Source organism: Pieris brassicae, chromosome 7 (genome assembly GCF_905147105.1).
Source record: "Pieris brassicae chromosome 7, ilPieBrab1.1, whole genome shotgun sequence".
Taxonomy (NCBI): domain Eukaryota; kingdom Metazoa; phylum Arthropoda; class Insecta; order Lepidoptera; family Pieridae; genus Pieris; species Pieris brassicae.
In genome coordinates this window covers 5,891,469-5,913,527 of record NC_059671.1, presented here as the reverse complement: position 1 = coordinate 5,913,527, position 22,059 = coordinate 5,891,469, and the positions used below count along the sequence as shown (strand labels likewise).

At 32.5% G+C, this 22,059-nt stretch overlaps 1 protein-coding gene across 1 annotated transcript in view; it reads right to left on the bottom strand.

Annotated features, from left to right (window-relative positions):
- Positions 1-22,059, bottom strand: part of LOC123712495 (C3 and PZP-like alpha-2-macroglobulin domain-containing protein 8) — a 154,947-nt gene that overhangs the window by 65,284 nt on the left and 67,604 nt on the right. Inside the window, exons 3-5 of the mRNA XM_045665610.1 lie at positions 16,635-16,813; positions 6,542-6,727; positions 4,366-4,491 (exon numbers count right to left, since the gene is read on the bottom strand). Coding sequence (XP_045521566.1) covers positions 4,366-4,491; positions 6,542-6,727; positions 16,635-16,813 — 491 coding nt within the window. The remainder of the gene's footprint in view (positions 1-4,365; positions 4,492-6,541; positions 6,728-16,634; positions 16,814-22,059) is intronic.

The window sequence follows — 22,059 nt, the reverse complement described above, 5'->3', positions numbered from 1 at the left end:
GTAGAGCGGGCAAGAAGACCTGGCAAGCAACTCTTCGCCACTATTTTTAATGAGAAGTTTTTGAGTCATACAAATTGTTTGAACTGGAAACTCTAAAAAACTCTTTTTGGGTTAAAAAACGTCGTGTGATTTTAAAAATAGTTTTACCCCCTCAGCAACGTTAGAAATATTCATACAAGTTTGTAACCCACTCCCGGCACCCACATCGTCTGCTTCAATAACAAAAAAGATTTCTCGAATTTTCCGAAAAGGTGTATTATAAAGTTATTTTGTGAATGGATCAATACGTAAGTACGCAGTATGTACAAAGCGTACATGACAGCCTCAATCTTTATACATAACTTTATCTTTTGTTTCGTAAGTATATGAAAAGCTTCATAATTTTCAAATAGATAGAACAACGCTTGTTGCAACCATATTGAATGCAATAGCTGTCAATATCACATAATTCTATTGATATTTAACTGTATACTCAACAGTATTGTGTTAAATTCAAATTAATGTATGCCAATTAAACTCGGGGAAGTTAGATTTACAAAGAGCTATTCATAGATTGTTCATCATACGGTCACTAATTGGCGCATGTTATCTAACTTATACAAAGCACATATACAAATATAAGGTTTATTGTGTGTACCTTCAAACCGTTGACTGGTTTACGGAATAAATTAATAAGGTTATAGGAGCATGATAATGTGACTCCTACATTAAATTTATAAGGTACTATATATATATATATATGTGGACCCGACAGATGTACTATCTTTACCATGAATATTAATTTCGAATTAGTATGATTAACTAAAAACATATTTCAGAAACAAAGTGTTATAAAACATTCTTTGTTTCTGGCGCGTATAAGGTTACATCAACAAAGTTTGAATTGTAAAAGCGCTATGCACTAAAAACCAATATGTTAATATTTGACCGTGAAATAGGGATTCATTTATATAGATGATTGTTTGATATCATCCATTTGCGGCACGCTTAAGAGTTAATATTGATCGGATCTGGTATTCAGTTACATAGCTGCAAAAATAGTAAAAAAATGTTTGATTTTAATCATATATATATTTTTATGTCGGTAACTAGCACTCCTTAATAAAATCAATTGCTAAGAAGCATTTCGATCCCGTCAGCTTTCTCACATAAGGACCTATGATGCACAGATATGTCGACCTCATAACATGCCTATTATTGCGTCGGGAGATAATATGCTATGATAGAGGAGATTAATAAAACGTTAGAAATATTTCTGAGATATTTAACTTGAAATGGCCCTTTGTACATATTGCTTAGAAGTTTATTTTCAGCGACTTCCCTTAACCACAAAATGCAAAAACGAGTTTAAATTTATCTCAATTTTACGGAGAATCTTAATTAGCACACGGTGTTTCATAAACTTAATATACGCCTGAAATAAAGAATATCCTTTACTTACAAAATGAGACAAGATTAATAACATTTAATAGTAGCTTATTAGGGACTTTGTAAGTATCATACCTAAGACAATTACAAAACCACATTTACAGTATAGTAACAGTACATAAATGTATAGTCTCAATGTAAGCAAATTTTGCTACTAAGTAGAGTAATAATAGAGTAGAATTAATTGACTTTACGAATATTTGTTAAACGATTTCAGTATAGTATTAGTTATATGCACCTGCACCAATCAGTTTTCACTTAGAAAACTCATTTATCCGAACGAAATGAAGCTTTTGGTGGAGGCAACTTCAGGAAGCGGCAACAATAACAAAGTTACTTCGCAATTAGAGGAGGATTGTTCACGATATACCAATATAACTCGATCCGCTATGCATTGAAACATAGGGTGTATATAAAGCGTTGTTATGCAATATCTGATTTCTAATAAAACAAAAACATATATTATCTTAGCGATGTCATTCGACATCTATGTAACCTAATTATATAATTTAGAAATACATGAACATCTTTTACATTGTTATTTTTAATGTGTATCACGTTTCAAATAATAACAGTCAACCATACGTTATCTCTATAAAAACAAAACAGAAACTTTCTATTTGACCTAACCTAACTTTTTTGAAGAAAAGGCGTATATATTCTACGAAAAGCGTGGGTTTTAAATATATTTACATTTCAAGGTTAAGTTTTCACGAAATCTAAAGCAAAACTCGACTTAGCCGAGTGAGGAGTTTTCTTCTATAAAAGCCTTTCCATGTCATCTCCAAGTGAACCCGTGTCAAATTTTGATAGATTGGATTTGCCTTCCACGCCTCGCTGACTTATTACTGATATGTTATATGCTCCATTAGACGAAAATTAATATTTTTGAAAACGCATACATTTACAAGTCACAGCTTAGAACATTAAGAGTATAATTTTTTGATTAATAATAATAATGGTAGATAAAGGGGGGAGGGTAAATAATTAATATAAATAAAGTTTTTAAGCGCAAAATATTATGAGAAATATAGAAAAAATACTGTTAGCTTAAAACTATTAGACATAACAAAATAGCAAATTTAAATACTAATTAAGTTTTAAAACGTCTTTAAAAGTCTGAAAAAACAGAAGAAGATTATCAATTCGATGTTTTTTATTATTACTTAATTTATTTACAAACTTGCAGATACCGTATTGTAGTCTTCGGGCCATTTCCTAAAACTTTGTTATTACAGGAAGATCTGATACGGCGAATAGTAAAAATAAAATATCATTAAACAAAAACTAAAACATATCTCAAGAGAAACGTAAGACACCTTTCTTAATTCGTTTCGTTGATCCGACGAGCATGGGCTGAAGAGACTTTCATATTCGCCGGGAATCAAAATAATGACGCAAATAAAATGACGCACTGAATCAAACAATGGACCTACGTGTGCAGCAATTGTATATATTTTACTATAATGCTTATAACCTGGAGGTAGTGAACTGGACTACCGTAGAAACAATTGTTTCAGGACCCACAGAAAACTCTCTTTTCTTTCTATTGAGGGATTACGTGACTTACAAACTCTAGAAAAAGGAATTAGAATTATCTCAGACTATTAAGCCAAATGCGTCTTATAACGATGACCGCAGAAATAGTTTGGCCTCCTTAACCATGACAAGAAGCCCTTTGAAGTAAATTACTCGGAATAGTTGTCCGAGTCATTTGCGGTCACTTAATTCTTGTTAGTTAATGTCACTTTCTAACAAAAAATTTAGGATGTGAAACAGAAAATCACTAGGTTTAGTTTTTGAATTTCATACTTTGGTACAGTGGTTTCGATTATAGCGAAGGGTAAAGCGTAAAACCATTAAGGCAATTGCCGAAATTAGTTTTATATAATCTTTATGCAATCTATTTCTCGAGATTGCATTTGTATTGAGAGAAAGACAAAAAAAATTAAGATTTAAATTTTGATAAAAACGTTTGATATTCACATATCGACAGGGCAGGGGCTGGCTGTTTTAAGCAAAACTGGCGGGTTATGCTAACCGGGGTTTATATTCCACGTTATACTGATCGTCAATTAATTGTTAGATTTATATCACTTACTCTGTATAATAAATCTGACATAGAAACATGCAAGGAAGGAAGAAGTTAATAAATTTCCACTTCATTCTTGTATCGTTACCCTTTTGTGTATCACTATACTTAAAATCATTGAGAATAAAATAAATTTAAAAATAATCCTGTTGGTATACAGTTTCAGATGAGGCAATAACTCTGCTCAATATCATACGGAATTAAGACAAACAAATAAATAAGTTATTTTGATATACAGGCCAAGCTTTTTTAGGTGTTTTTAAATTTTTTACAATATATTTTATACGAAAAAAACAAAAAATTTAGATCTTTACAGATAATCTTTACAGTCTCAAACAACTTTACCCTAAACTATAAATATTTGAAAACAATTTGTAATAGGAAATTGAATCTGTCAGATTGTTAAAACGGCCTTGATCTGTTGGAGTGACATGAGAAGGCTTTTAGAGACAAACAATGCCTTCCGTACCTGGTTTGAAATCTTAGATGGATCAATACGCATACGGCGTTAGTTGAACATACCAAGATTCAAGAAATCTTTTTTACATTTGAATTTTATGGGCGTTATATATTCCAATATATAAATGTGACAGTTATGTGTAAAAATATAGTGCTTGGACCAGATTTATTTCCGGCAGTCGTTACAAGTTGATAAGTCGCATTTGCTACTAAGTTATATTTGGTTTTACATAACAGAAATTGCCATATTTGAAGTTTGTGTTGGTGTAGTCACTAGCGGTCGTCTGTTGGAGTCACGGTCATTGAGAGATGCTCGTGTGACAAACTTTATCTATAATCCTTTAACATAGGTATATAAAAGCTTCATATATTTTTGATAAACTCACCCTCATCCAAAGACAACTGCTCCCATATTGCCACTTTGGTGCCGGCCGGGTTCTTCAATGCGACGTACGCAAGTTCATTTCGCACCAAACGCAGGTCGTGGTCTAACGCCAATATCCAGAACGTAACTGTAATCATAAAACGGTTATAAAGAATACATTGTTGGAATTGATCTATTACTTACAATTAAAAGTGTACGTGTCAAAATTACTGAAGGTAACAACATGCTATTAGAGCAAATGGCGCTGGACTAGTGGTTTTATGTAATAATAATTAAGACTCATTTATTCGTTAATCTATAATATAAAAATATTTTTCAACTTAAAGGGTAAAAGCTTCCTACAACCAATCTCTCTCTATCTTCAACATTTAATCTTTCCCACCACCTTCTTTTAGCTCGTTTGCCCATCTTGCCCTCTAGGACGTGCACGATGATTATGCCTTCTATGAGAACTAAAAGAGTTAGCAGGGTAAGATTAGGTAATGGTAAGAAGATGAGAGACAAGTGGTTCTTCCACATTCGAGAAGGCATTCTTTCGTATCGTATCTTTCGGAGGTCGTGCACTAGTATAAAATATATTAATAACGTAAGCTTAATAAAGCCTTAGTTAGTAGTCAAAGAAGGGCTTTATTTATTAAATTAAGATTGTAAAATTACGATTAAGTTGAAGTTTACCAGGCCTACGCTGGCGTGTATACCACATAAAATATTAACATTTGAAATATATGCTCAATCATAATTGAAATAATGAATCATATTTTACACGGGCCACAAGGTATTTAAGGCCAGAATAATATATCTAAATCACAGTCTGTTTATACCGGAATCCACGATTTAACTTATTGGTCGTTGTAGTAATTAATTACAAACAGCTCGTTCAAACTTGAACAATAAAGGGACTACGCCTAAACAACCTTACAAGGTTTAGGATGATACAAATCTATCTTTAGGTCGGTAATTGCGTGAAATAGTGGACGAGGTAAAATTGTTATTATATTTTATAGAAAAAGGGTCACTTTAAAAGCCATAACATTAGAGTAATCATATGAAAGTATTCGATTTTCCGAATTAAATAAAGTTAACTTACATATATTTATTATATTTATATTCGAACTGCTATTATATATGTATCTATATACGAATACCCAATAGTAGTCGAATAATGTTTGATTGCATTTAAGTTTAAAAATAACGCATAGTGATCGGTTGTAAATGCAGTTTATATCTATAAAATTGTTGCTTATGGATATCATTTAACCCCTGATTTCATTTCAAAAGCATAAATGTCTCAGTATTATTTAAATATACAAATTGTACTCAGATTAAAAACAATTAATCCTTGCTATCAATCAATGCCTGGTGATTGTCATGTCATACCGAAATTAACAGTGATGGTGATCTCAGGCATAAATTCACTTTCTATTTATCCGCATTTCATTCACTCGTACGGTAAAGAAAAACCGTAAGGAAGCCGCCATGTCGTAGACGTAAAATGCTGACATCGTGTACCAGGCTGATCGCCTACATGCTTATTAGAAAAAAACAAATTATTACGAAACAGGTCCAACCCAAAACGGTTGTAGCGCCAGTCGTTTAATACAGAATTAAGGAATACGCCTACGCTCGTAATAATCCCAAACGAAAGTAACAAAAGAAATCTGCCAATCAGTGAACTAAGCGGGGATCTCATTAATTACGCCCTATACATTAGTACAATATTAATCGATGCCTTCATTACGTTCTATTAGGTACTTGATCCGTCAATTAGATAACTATATAAGGTTATTATCCACTAGAAACTACATTTTTAGAACTTGCTTATTGCTATGCCTAGTATAAACTAATGTAATATAAATAATATAAACGAAATATGACTAATGAATAATATAAAAAAGTAGCTGATTTACCAGTGCCTGGAAATTTATTTTTAAACTAGTATTGTACGCAAAAAGAATATTTTTAATATTAATAGATAACATAGAGTTTATATTATGTTTTTATGGTATCGTATTTATTATTTTAGGTTTATATACGCATGTACATCCACAAAAATTATTCATGTAAAATTGATAGACACTTAAAATAATTATTCGAATTCTTTAGTTTCTGAATATCAAAGCTTAATAATTATCTTACCAATCTTCGCAAAAAATTCTTAAATATATTTGATAACTTACTGGTCTCCCCAGGTCTATAATGGTGTCGAGCAGGTCTGACGATTACATCACGCACAGGTCCCAGTAGCTTGATAACACTATGGCTTTTGGCAGTACAATCTTCGATGCCGACACAGCCTACTGTCGTGTGAAGAGTGCAGTGTGATGCTGGCGATAAAGGAATCTTGAGTGGAATGATGCCGTAACCTGCAGAAGGTGCATTAAAATTTAATTAAGTAAGTAAGCTGCACGTGGCCGTCCCAAGCCACGTTCTTGCGAACCTTTTGGCAGTGTGATTATCCATGGGCGACGATATCAGGTGAGCCACATGCCCGTGTTGAAAAAAGAAAATGAGAGCACGAGCTATTGTATTAAAGTTTGATGTTAATAATTAATCATAGCCTAAAATTATCAATAATGTATAATATGACCGTACCCTTACAAAATTAAATAAATATTTAAATAAATAATTACAATATTGAGGCAAACGAATAAAACAATATTCAAAAACACTTTAACTTAAAATTCTTGACCTTAATAGCATCGTAAAATCCCACTGAAAGTGTTATTCAAACTCGAATCAAAAACCATTTAAATTCCGAATAGTTGTTCGAGAACCATCGAGAAACGTCGAACCAACAAAAGATCTTGGAGATACTCCAAATGTAAGGGATGTTGAAGAAATTGCGCCAACGAACAAGCACTTTACCAGACGTTATTAAGAGGTGAAATTACGTAAACGACGGTGAATGGAATCGGTTTTCGCTAATATTTTCTTGGAAAACAGTGAGCGTTCTTACGACAAAGCCACACACATTATATCAATATTTACTTAACCACAAGTACGCTAAGTAAACTGGCCTCAATGACTTAGTTGTTTGCGTTTAAGTAAGAGGTCTGCCTTCAGTTACGGGCAATGCTATAACTGTTTTCGATTGAAAGCTACAGAAGGCATCCTCGCTAGACTATAAAGAAAAAGTTAACACTTGTAAAAAACGTGTAACATACACATAGTTTCACATATACAGGAAGCTATTTCCATAGACTTATACGTATATACATTTAGAAGTAAGAAAGGGCATTTATTCATTAGTTTTCCTTTTAGTCAAGATCTCAATCACAAAGCCTTAATAGATCTAAGAAAACAACTTCAAGCAATATAGGTTTACAAAGGCAAAGTATTTTAATCATAATAAGCGTCGGAAAATATTTATGAAGATTTCTTTGTATGACTTTTGAACTTCAAGTTCACAAAGGAATATGATTTGAATATCAACATTACACGAATGTGAATTTTTATAGAATTATTTTTCACATTTACTTTCAATGTTCGTGAATTTAACATTTTAATTACGTCGAGAATTTATTTACCTTTGTAAATTTTATCATAAAGGCTACCAAGCTCAATTGAAGATTCATCAAAAATATTATATTTTAAATTAAGTATGTACTCTTTCTTTCTCTCTCTCTCTCTTTATCTCTGAGTAAGCTCGTGCTAATTGAACAAATAAGATATTTTGCATGAAAAACCATTACCAGATTATCACGTAATTAAATAACTTATAACAGTAACTTTTATATGTTATATTTTAACATTGAGTGTAGATTCAGAATCGAAAATAAGCGCGATCTACGAGTATGACTACCGTTTGTCAAAACCTTTAGTTGGAATAATGGAAAAATACCATCTACTGTTACTATTTCGTTAAACTACGTTCGTATACAATTAGCTTTAAAATAAGTTCGGCTTATTAACATTTTAACGTCAATCAAGCTGATTACATATTTTATCTCGCTTTAAATTAATGCAGCTTCCTTTAACAGCTAATTAGGCGCTTTTGTACCTTATGAATAGCTGTTCACTTTAGGCTTAATTCAAGCTGCATACAATTCTATAAATTAGCGGTGCTGGCTTCATTAAGCGGCCACAAGCGATTAATGGGGCAGTTTAGTGCTTTAGGTGCTCGGTGAAATATTATAATTAATATTATGTAGTATGTGGTCAAAACCACGTCGAGCTATGCGAATATTTAAAAGGGGAACGTAAATATGAAATTGAGTATTGTTCAAATTGCTGTACATGCTGATACTGGTGATGATTATTAGATGAACGAACACGTTTGTGAGTTGGAGTTGATATAAATCAGTTTTTTTTTTAAATTAATATTTTAACTATTCACAACAACGGTTGTTAGAAAAACAACTTGGCTTGTTTTAAAAGGGTGAACAACCTAGAAATGTTTTGTTAGGTGTTAAAGAATACAGATACCGGATACAACTTAGTAACTATGTATTCAATTGGAAGCTAAAAAGGGCGTTTACTACAATTTCCTTTATATCATATCACTTTCATCTAACTGGGCATAAATTATTCTAATACAAATTAATATAAGAAACTTCAAATATAAAAAATTCAACGACTGTGTATCCACTCTAGGTAGATTACTATCGCGTTTATATACAAATGGTTCATTTGGATTATATTACAACTAATTTATTCCATTTGATTTTGTACGGATAATTTATAAATAAGTCAGCTGAGTTTATTACTCTGTTTATCGGTTGCTTTGGCTTAGTAGTATTTGTGTTTAACTACTTATAATTAGAAAAGTATCTATCGACGTGGCGTAAAACAGATTCAATTAAAAGTTTAATTTACTGTGTTGGCATGACTTTTAGGGTAAGACCTCGAAGACGAGAGACGCGCAACACTCTTTTAAAGTAATTTGTTTAACATATTGATTTGGTGACGAGAGTTATAGTATAAGTTATAGTGGTGGGTATTTGTATCATAGCTACCCATGTTCTCAATAGCACTTTGTACAGTAATGTGTTCATTCATAAGTGTAGCTGTAAAGGCTTTTTCATATAATACGGTAATTTTAATATCGAAATATATTTTATTTTGAAAGCTTTTGTATAACACACTTGGTCTTATTATTGTATGGTCCATGTTTTACAATTTTATCGTATTTCATATAAATTATTTTTGTATATAGCATTATCTATAAAAGAATATATTAATCAAAAACAAGATTCCTGTATAAGATATTGATTAATAGGTATCGTTGGTAACTAACAATATGGTCTAAAATATTGTACAGGAAAATCGCAGTATTTTAGCCAAGTCAATTCTTATTATTTATATTTTCCACTGACTACAAATAAAAGAAATAAATATTTGCGAGAATACATGATGATTTCATGCTATCTTAGCTAACTTTTAATCGCTAATCTTATCGCTGTCGCTCAAGCCAAACTACACCGGGATCAGGCTGTATGGGGATTTAAATAGATTAAACTCAAGGATTCGTTCAGAAAAGCGTGACGTGGAATTAATATAGTTTATGTTTGTTTTGAGTTTCATGTCGATTTATTCATAAAATTATATTGAATTATGTTCACTGAAATGTGGGTTAAAATTATAAATGAGTAAATGGGTTAATGATTGCAATATTTTTCACTTTTTAATATACCTGCAATTTTAAATTTAAAATGTTATTGATGGGCTAATAGTAAAATACATGCAATATTTTCATAGCATCTCAACACGTGTGCAATTTAAGGTTTTGCGCTTAACATTGCCAACTTCAGTAAAATACAGCCTTGATAACCCTGGTATATTATTATGGTCACAACGTTATTGACCGTCTGATTTGTAATTACGTTGATTTAAATATTGACATTTGTAATCGTAACATATATTTCATTAATATTTAAAAACAGGTGTGGGTAAATTGTCTAAAATTTTTGTAGCCAATCTTAAAAAAGGTTATTTCCTCTCTAACCCCGCAGCCACACGCAAAATTCCCACTAAAAAAGCTAAAACAACTCTGCCCGCCGGCTGACCAGAGATCTGTTTGAAACTTTTTATTTTATAAAAAGGAAAAAATGTGTTAACGAGACCATCGAACCGTAACTATCGAGTTTCAGTTTTCTATCTAGTTAGTTAAAATGATTGCCGATGTAACGTTCCATGATCGTTAGTTATGCTGCTGTGCTCTTGTGTTCTAAATTTGAAATATTGAATTTCAAAGGATTTTTAATTTGAAAATAATTTTAGAATAAGGCCTTTATTGGTTAACTGTGCTGGTGTAATTTGATAATGAACACGAAAAAAATATTCATTTGAAATTCAAAATATTTAAAATTATAAAAACAAGAAAAGTTTTATGTAATCGCGTCGAGTAACTTCATAAAGGTATTTATGGCCAGACTAGTTATATATTTAAACACAATTATTATATAACAAAAATATAAAACAATGTTATATTTCAAATGACTTATATAACGGTACGCTTCAATTATATCAATTAATTCCAAGTTCTTAACTTTGATTTCGCGTTGAGTAACTTCATAAAGGCATTAATCCATTTCAAATCTCAGAACAATGTAGCTAAGTTAAAATTAAATTGTCACGCCTTTACCAAAAAGTTATCAAAATTGGCTACTTAATATTCTTCTGTGTATTTCCATACAAAAGCAAAAAATGTATGCGTTCACATTGTTCACAAAGACTTTCGCATAGAAATCTGGGCATTGCTTATTGTTCAGAACAAATGTTATTCGTAATGGGCTTTTAGAATTGTAATGCTAAATTTGCTGATAAATTTTATAAATTAAACGAAGTATTTATAGTGAAATTGTATTTCTATTATCTTGTTACGTGTTTTTTTATTATTGTTTTTTATGTAACTAGAGGTAAACGGACACGAAGCTAGTTCCACATAGTGGTGGTGCGCATCAAAAACTGCCTTAAGAATCGCTCTGTTGTGGAATGATGGACATCGAGGTGATAGGGATGGTATTTTGTATTCTGCATGGACGTCCAATGATGAAAAATACGTGTAGTTCATTTTGACTCATTACTATATCAAGTTAAAATAATAAAAATATCGTACATCATATTGCTTCCATCCCTCTACCAGCAACGAACCCTATTAGATGGTCTACAAAGACCTCTATTGGAATTGGATTCTTGAAAACTTATGCATTTATTCCTTCTATATAAAGGAACACAAGTTTCATACTGTATTTCTACATCTAAGTGCATATAATTTAGGCTTACATGTAGATGCTTAAAGGTAATAACTTTTGATTCTACTTGTCGTGGCTTTGTTCGGTTGTTAAGAAGAAATAAATATTTATATCATTCAGTAAACCTAATTATAGATAAGTCATTTAATATTATAGTTTAACTTGTTGTCCAAGACTGTGAGAACAGTCTCTACTAAGGCGAAGATACTCTGTTCTTGTTATTTTTTATGTACCCCATATTCGCTAATACACAAATTCAAAAAAGAGAAAAAAAAGATCATTCTCTTGGTTGTAGTTGAAAAACGGAATTCACTTTTTCTGTCACAATAATATTACCTATCGCTTATAAATGTTCTAAATGGAATGAGGAAATTCAACTACTAAGTACATCCCGTGTAATATAAAATCCAGGCGTTAATAATGAAAATCAATAGCTAATTGAATATAAAAGAAATCAGATTTGCTCGAGGCGCGGCTAACGAACCGTTAAACGTAGCACCTGCGACGCTTCTCATGAAATGGAAAAATTACATCTATAGAGCGTGTTAATATTTTTGTTTTGTATTACTTAAATGGAACTTAAAGCTCATAATCGGTTATAATCCAACACCAATATTTAAAAATAAATTAGTGCATATGCGTAGTTTATCTCTTTTTATCACAGTGCAAACACAAATTGAGAGTAAGGGACGGAAGAGTACGTACTGAGAAGACTGAAGATGCAATTAGACTGATAGCTTTCATAAGTAAAGGTTATTCACTGTGCATCTTATTTAATGATACTTAAAATCACATAATGAAAAGCATAATATTTATTAACTAGAACACAATCTTGTCCTAACTTACAAGAATGCATAAAAAAATCACACATGAATCACAAACGAACATTTATTAGTAAATGTAAACTCAAGTATATATATATATAAAATAACTAAAGATAGGCACTAACAAATAGTAGAACTTTTGTTAGATCTCTCAACAGTTAACCTATGTAGTGAGTTGACTAACTTCGAATAATATGTGGTGGTTTAAGAAGGTTACTTAGTGGAAGTAGAAGGTCCAGCTGTGGGCACATTTAGTAATGGCGGACTATGTCGCCTCCTATCGTACCTATCAGATATATAAAGGCTAAGGTAAGATCTACCAAATTGCTGTCCCTGTCATGTAACAATTTATTAAGTATCGCAAACGCTAATTCTCGGCGTACTCTGAGCTTGTTGTAGCCCATAGAACCAAGGAAAAATAAGGACGGACACATGAGTGGATAAAAAGGTTACACGCCGTACTTCCTAAGATAGATGAGTCTCAAAAAATTATTTTATATCCGCTCTAACATTCTTGTATACATAATTCTGTAGGGATCTTTATTTATTCTAATATATTAGAGCAATGTCTTTACTTTACTTTGCGATTTATTTGTCTATATTAAATTTAAAGCTTAAGTGCTTTTTGAATGGACTATGTTTTTCTCGTTTACAGAAGCCGTATTTTAGTACTATGAATAATAATGATTTATATAAAATAAAATTTTGTATTAACTGCCAAGTATAGAAATTTTCGCAACATATGTTTAATATGTAATATTAAAATATAAATTGTCAGTGAACAAAAGTGACTGCTCACTTTGTGGTTAGACAGAAGAAGAAGTAGTTCGAAAGAATTACTTCCCTTTTAATTTAACAAGAAAATTAGTTCGAAGCAAATGAAAACTTTTGTTGTGTAAAGTTGCTAGAGCGATCAGGGTCGGATATCATTTAGAATGGTGATCGAAGAGCTTTATCTTAGAGCCTTTATCTACGTCATCAGACCCGGCTTACGTTTCATTGGATAGCTTTGAGCTATTAACAGTTTAATTTAGATTCTCCGATTTGACTTGGTTTAAATAGCAATCTTGAGGAGGGTTCAATTCTTTAAATAGAAGCCCTCGGGCTGGCCTACGCCGCGCCGACCAGTAACTAATTCAGTACATTTAAATTCCGTAGACCAAAAACAATCAGTGAAACAGACGTAGAAATCTATCTACTAAGTCAGGTCTAAGGGAGTTTACTAAATAGTTATTTTTAATAGAACAAACGGGTACGACGCTCACCTGATAGTAAGTCGCATTTGAAATCGTTTTCTAAAGAGCTATAATCTCGTAGTTTCATAGTGTATAAACAATACAACTCCGAAAGTCGTAAAGACATTCCTTCGCTAAACTTAAGCCATTTGACAATTCATAGTCTAGTGATCTTAAAGTTCATGAGTTGGGCTTTCATATCTACTTCTTTTGTTAGAATGAAGAGCCGCAAATGGCTTGTTTGTTGGTAATGGTTTGGTGAAGTGACGAAAACAATGGTATATAAATAGACTAGACTAGAGGCGGTGCGTTTAACTTCGGCTTATCTTTAGACAAGTCATTTGAATCTTTTAAAAATAATTGTTGTTGGTACCTACTTTAAATCTCGTGAAACATGAGTGCCAACGAACTCAATGCTACTGGAACTAAGACTCATTTAGACCGAGCCCATTAATAAAACAAAACAGCTAAAAAAAATTCTACGTATTTTCACACACACACACACACACAATGGCTTGTCTAAGATTTTGTAAAACAAGAACTACTTAATACAGATATGGAAAAAAGCGCCCTTTACTTAATAAATATTATCCTGCTTTTTTAATTAAATTTATAAAAGTCTGAAAGAAAATAGTTGTAATATATAAATAGAACAACCATTCTGTTCTTATCAAGTGCACAGTGAACTGAATAAAATAGCTGAGGTATTTCCACACTGTGACCTGAAAACCATAGTACAATTGCAACAGTTGATAAAAATTAAAACTATTTGAACGTCTTAAAGACATAAAAAAATCAATGGCGCTACAACCTTTTTAGGTCTGGGCCTCAGATTTCTGTATCTATTTCATGATCATTTGTTAATCGAATAGGCAAGTAGGTGATCAGCCTTCTGTGCCTGACGCACGCCGTCAACTTTTTGGGCAAGTCGGTTTCCTTCACCGAGCTAATATTTAATGTGCACATAGAAAGAAAATCCATTGGTGCACAACCGGGGATCGAACCTACGACCTCAGGGATGAGGTCGCACGCGGAAGCCACTAGGCCAACACTTGTCTTGAAGACATACTTACTTTTATATATACGGTCTTAGCTCTTTGAAAAGTATTTACATATGATGTCATTCTACGTCATCAAAAGATAAAGTATCTTTTTTTGGTTTCGATTACACGTTTACTTAACAAAACTCATTGCGAAAAAATAACTAACAGTAGTAGTTGTAGTAGACTTGAGATAGGATTGGCGAAGGCGTTTTGTTTTAATTGGTCCTTTTAATCTGTGAACAAGTGACGTTAACATTGCGACACTATCTCGACACAGACAAATGGTCTCTCTGGTCACAGAGGTTGCTTACGCTCTAAGTGCAACTTTGAAATTAACCAAAAACTTTTCTTATATTTATATGAAGTGTATTAAGTAGTTTTTATTAAAATTATGTTTTTCATTAGATTTGGACATCAAATAAGAATTCTTTTGCGCGCTACATAAGTTATTTCACATTTTTTAGGCAGTTTGAGTGCCCACGGGCAGCGGTATCGTTTAAAGTAACGTGAGCTCCGGACCGTTTCCCTGTTTTATAAAACATGTAGATTGCGTTTAATTTACTTATTTTTCCTTTATATAGTCAATAAATTTTTAATATTGGTCAAATACAATCTGGCAAATATCTTAAAAGGTTTATATATATATATATATATATACTTTGAGAAAGCTGATAATTTATATACTTCGGCTAACCTATGAATTACTTTAAACCAACAAACTAATTTACATATTGAAATGTAACAATATGTACTGTATTATGTGTTGCTAATCACAATACAGTGCCATTACGGTGAATAATAATCCAAATTGACTCATTACGTCTGATTATCTTAATCTAGCTCATAACTACTATTATATTAGTTAATGAAGCTCGATGTCTTAAACGCATCGTTTAGCTTATTCTTTAAGTTTAACAGGTCCAGTGACCTATTGATTATTTCACATTCTAGCCTGTTCCTGGTTTCGATTTCCGGGAGAAATAAAACAACCCTTCATTCTATTTTGTCTCAATGTTGTCGTCATCATACCAAGCTGTAAATAATTGAAAAAAATCGATGCGTATACATCTAGGTCTTCAACGTGATCACGTTGGAAAAAGGTAGGCTAGAGCTCAATAAATAATGCAATGAAATCTAACAACTTTATATATTACGTTAGTTTTTTGAAGGCAAGTCAATTTGCAGGAAATGAATCATGGTTTGTAGTTTTTTTATTCAATACATTGATTATGTATCTTAACAATAGAAAGCTTTCACAAACTCTCGAATTAAGTCAATATATTTTGTCTCAAGTGAGAATGCTCAAGGGCCACATAATTCAATGGTAGAAAACTTTTAAAATGAGAGTAAACTTAAATTCCAAACACAAATTTGCCTTAAATTTGTCTCTTAGACCCAGGAGATTTCCTACAAAATTTATGGCTGCTATCTTAATTATTGTATAAAATTATTTTTAATAATCTTGTAACATTGTGTGTATCGTCACGTTTTAGTCAAAAAATCCTTCAGAACTGTTTCATAGCTCAAAGTAATTGTACATTTATGTAATAAGTCCGACTACTCTTCAAAAGCATAATTTTATGGCAATTGTGATTTTGGGAACTGAATACCTTAACATCTAAGCCTGGAGTCCTCTTAATTTTCACCATCAAGAAATAAATAAAATTCGAAATTAAGTATTCAGTTTTGTATGACTTTTCTATTAACATTACCTTTTTTTACAAAAACCAAAATCTTCATGCTATACTTTTAGAGCATAAACTGGTCACTAAGTTCACCGCGCACGTCATTCATAACCAATTCTTTATCGCGATAGCGGATCACGAATGCCAAAATTTTGTCTATACGACTTGATATATATTCTTACCGAAAGACGCCTGTCGTTTGTGATTAGCCACCAGCATTAAAGCTTTAACGAATCACAAACGCAACTTTACTTTCTTACCTCTTAAAAATGGGAAAGCAAAAATCTTACCTGTTATCATTTGACTGGCTGTCATCAGTAATTTAACGTCATTATGAGTGTCTCGAGTTTCCAACTTGACAGTGACATTTAGGGGATCCAAATCGGCGCCCTCTCTGCCGTGTAGTGTGACAAGCACTGCTGTTGTCTTGCCTGGTACAGCTACCTCTGGGGCTACCACTGAGAAGCCACTGTAACAAGAGAGACGAGAACTATGTAGTATCACCTTGAACTATGCTCATTGAAATGAAATACGTTATTGAAACTGGTTTATTCATCACAATTTGTAATTATATATTTTAAAACTAGACTACTATTTACTTATGCCGTGCCGTGCCAACTCGGACATGATTAAATACCAACAGTATATTTTATTTTATTTTATTCAGTATGATGTTTTAAGTAGTAAAAAAAAAAGTAAAACTACAGTAAATAGTAACACAGTTATCCTGAAAAATGCCCATAAAATCAAATCGAGTACGAGTTTAAGGAAATTTAAATATAATAAATACAGTGTTTGCGGAAAAATATCAGGAAACGCGCTGCAGTGCGACAAATCGTATGGACACGTAGAAAATTGTTGTATTCTCAATTTGCGAGGGAAATAGTGGATTTTGTTTGATCTACACTCTCTTATTTGCTCACAATTTAGGAGTTCCGTTCACGTTTTTGCACTTAAAGTAAACGATTCCTATTTAGGTCAATTACGTTCTTTAATATTCTTATTATATTATTTTTATTCTTATTTTTAAAATGTTTACTATAAATTCGAATAATTTTTGCAAATGTTGTTTCTTTTTTTTCGTTCTAACTTTGTGAATTTGCTGTAAATAGATTTATATAACTTTGAGATTATTTATTTAAAACATTTTCTTGTTTAGGACGCGTAAACAAAGGACTACTTAATTATACAGCTTACGTTATACGTAATTGTTAAAAATACCGTCTTTTTAATGGTCATTTTAAATAGAAAATAAGCAACAATTGCTTATTTTCCATTTAATTGCAAATTGTAATAAAATTAAATTCAATTGCAATCTTAAACATTTAATTATAAGGTTCAGAGTCTCTCTCATCTATTCTACATTCAACGATAAAAATAATTAGACCAATTAGGTATATCAGCTATACGTGATGGTCAAGGCAGACAAGGTTTCTGATTCTCCTCCAATTCAGGAGAAATAATAATGTTATAAACTAAGCATCTTAACCGCAAATAAAATGAAGTCCTCGAAAAGTCCAAAGATCTATGACAAATTGAAAGTTCCTATTTCTTCTAGGGGTGGTTAACGTCACACTTTGACGAGGGTTAAATCCTACTCGTGGCTCTAGGGATTTCACCCTTCAGGGCTTTTTATGTCCAAAACACTTACAAATAAATGCATTTCATTATCCGACATAAAGCGTACTTATGACTATTTGATAATTGCGATGTTTTAACTTAACACTTTCTTCTTACCATTTATATAACAATATAGTTGTGGTAATTTATACGACAGTGCGTTTGTCGTTTGTCTACTGATGCTGTTGACCAATCACAATCAGACGAAACGTGTGCTTTACACGTCTTTTGTTTCAATTCTCTTTGAGTCTCTTTTCAACCGCGTTAACACAACTTATTATTTAGCTTGGATCAAAAAATGACACGAGTTTCATTACCTAAAACTAATGTCTAGCCTCAATTATAGGTCTAGAAGGTCTGTATTAAAATAACGATTTCATATAAAAGAACTTTTTTTTTATTTAAGACAAAATATTATCGTTGAATTTTAGGTTCCAGGTATTACTTAAAATTACGAACTTAAATACATTTATTACAGGCGAAACAGTAGCAATACTTAGGTCATATAACAAAATCATTAGTAACGAAACTTTTATAACACGTACTACATGAAAGAGTTGTTGTTAGGGTTTGTAAAAATATATATTATATTCGCTGATTTTGGCTTCTCATATAACATTATAAAGTTTCGTAATAGCTATTTACGAAGTATTCGAATACACTGTTATATAGTGGGGTTGTGTGCCTTTATATGATAACTTATAATAGTTTCGTATTTACATTTGATAAGTTCAGAAGCCTCGAAAATTAATTATCCCTATTACTTTGATAAAACATTATACACCTAAGGACAAATTTTGATTTCTTTTTAATATGTTTAAACATATAGAAAGTTTTACAAGTAAGGTGGACAAATTTATTACATACATAACTAAATTTTTAAATTGTTATCGGTGAAATATTTTTTCTGTTTAAAAATTGAATTCTGTAAAATAAACAAACAACGATAGGACTTTTCCATTGTAACGGTAAATTCTAACTAGGTAGGTCGAAAATTTCGGTATAAATTCCATGTGTCAAAAATGTATTGGATTTGACATGTACGTTCAATGGGACACTAAGTCTATACTTTGAGTGTGTGTGTGTTAATATCCAAAACTGTCAGTCTCATACAATACATTTCATATGGTTTCTCTGTAGAAAAATAAAAAGTTGATTGCATTAAGAAGGATATCATTAGATGAAATTATGGCACCTAAATTTTCTCTAAACAGGAGCGAAGAATATTAACATAGGTTCTTTGAACAATATAGCATACATTGTTTTGTCTGTTTTATAATTAAATATACAGTATAGTCAATCATAAAACAGACACTCAACAAATAACGCAATGATAAACAATTTCGTAATAGTAACGAAACAAAATCCCTTTTCTATTTCCGTAATTGAGTGGATTAAAATTCAGGAAAACCAAAAATCAATCGCGAACACAAAATTAAATTTGGCTTCACAAGCTGAACAATATTTTTCAACGTTAGCAATTCACAAAATGGACACTTGCCAACTCTCTCCATAATCGATACTGGTCCCTTGAGAAAGATTGCTTTAGTCAAGTGCAGCATTTTTTGTTTGGAAAAGAATTGCCATTGCGAATAAATGTTTTAAACTTTCATTATTTACGTAGAAGATGTGAATTGTATTAAATGAATTAGCTGTGAAAATAATAACAATTTTATATGATTAAACGGACTAGAGTTTGCCCGTAATAAGTTGCTCATGGTCTAGCTCTAGGTCATGTGCTCCTCTGTTTATATCATTTAATGATGGTAATATAGCCTTACCCAAACAGGATGGCCAAAAAGTCGTGGATCAAACGCAACTAGGGATTAGATGGTGTCTTCAGCTTGAAAAAAAAAAAATTCTTCGGGAATTCCTTAAACTCAAATTTCGTTTTTTTATAAGAAAATTGCCTTTTTTACTAACTTATTAAAATTCGAAAGAATCTACACCTGAATTTTTTCATAATTTTCACTGGATTGGTACTGATGAGTCCTTGCGTTAGACATGTTATTTATTGTTGTTTATTGGGTGTATTAAAAATAATAATAAGTTTCACCAAAACAAAAATACTCAAATCAAAGCTTTTTAATTACTCCGGACCCCACTGTGAAAAAAATGTACTCGTGTTTTTCAGATGTCTTGTGAAAGAAATCAATAAAAATATAAAGTAACCTGGCTCCAGCCCCATTGGTAAGATTGGGATAACATTTCTCCTCGTGCTCTGAAACCAACCTATACAGATAAACCAAACAATAAATATAAAATAAATCGGTAAGATAATATCTAATATCAGCGAAGAAAAACGACCCATTTCCAACTGGCTTACACCGATACTCGAATATATTAGGGTCTGAGTATATCTTGATTGTGCGAGACGTAGGCTAATATAAGAGTTAATAGAGAAAATAAAACACCGTCTAATAAGGCACAAACGCGTTATGAGGGGAAAATCGGCTTATTACTTTCTCTTTAGAGGCATACGTGTACACGGGAAATCTAAACGAGACTTATGTATATATTGTTTATATAAAAGTTTAGATTTAGATAAAAAACTGATTTATAAATGAATATATAATCAAAGGTTAACGATTAACATACATAAATAAGCTATCAGTAGTATTATATTAGGCGCACTAAAGCCGACTTGGCTACTACACTACTGGCAACATCTGGACCAGCGAGAAGCTTCCGGAGGACTGGAATAGCGACATTCTTATAATTATGCCCTAAAAGGTGATCTAAGCCAATGCAGCAAATGGGTAGGTATCACCTTGCCCTCGGCCCCTTCCAAGGTCTTCTGCAGAATTATCTCTGACAGTTTGTCTGCAGCCGTCGAGCCTCTCCTTCGCATAGAACAAGCTGGCTTCCGGCCTAACCACTGGTAGAGACCAAATTAATACTATTCATATCATTCTTGAACTCTTGTTGAATTCGAAACAACGATATCTCGCACGGACTCCACGTCTCCGTCACCCGCTGTCTTCGCCATACTGGCCAATCCAAATGGCATTGGATTGGCCATACACACCGAAGAGATCCCTATCATATTCCCAAGTAGGCGCTTAATTGGAATCCGCCATGAAAGTGGAAGCGTGGCCGTCCCAAGCAAACCTGGCGCCGAACAGTTGCAAACGAAGCAAAGAGAGCCGGAAAGACTTGGAGCGAGTTGAAAGACGACCGAACGCGATGGAGACTCACTGTGGAAGCCCTCTACCCCATCAGGGGTCATTAAGTCAAGTAATATATGAAATGCTTATGGAAATATATTTTGTATTAATATTTTTATTAAAGTTAAACCTTGATGCGATACTTATTTCGTTCAGCAATTGATGTCTAGAATCACTGATACTATCTACCCGGCACCAACTTAAATCTCTAATCAACGGCTTTGTTCTTGAACTCCACGGTTCAAGGGACACTACTTCAAATAGAACAAAATCAAAGTTAGAGGAAGACGCTTATATTTTAGTCGTTTATAATTTTCCGCCTGATCTGCGGCCGCGCCAGCCTTTGTGCTTGTCTGAGGGAGGTGAAACAGGGCTAGCGTTTAGCACACAAGTAGCATCCAAAGCACGCCCCATCCTCCAAGGGATAAAGACATCTCAGCCGCCCTGTTGCCACAGTAGTGGCGATATTGATGAAGGCAAGAGATCGAAAACGATCATTATATTAGGTTGTCTTAATTTTTTTATAAACATTTGAAAGTGTTTCGCAATTCGGCGCGTTGTCGCAACCACAATATTATAAATTTTATGTCAGTTATAAGCTGTAGTTTTTAACCATCAAATTCAGTTTACGGCTTCTAACACAGTTGTTTCATTTGTAGATCCCTTCGCCGCAGAATGTCATTTGGGTATTATGTTTTTTGCAATTCGAAATTTGAAAAACTAAATAACCTTTTGTTTTTGTATGAGTCATGATCGCATTGATGATTTTTGGTGGCAAACATTCCGTGCTTTTAAACATAGAACACGAAGACAATGGGCAAATACTAAATAACTTAGGAAAGCCGGAACTTCCAACACAGTCTGTTTTCTTAAGTGTTTATTTAGGCAGCGCTAACTTTACCTGGAACCATACGGTTACGAATTGGTA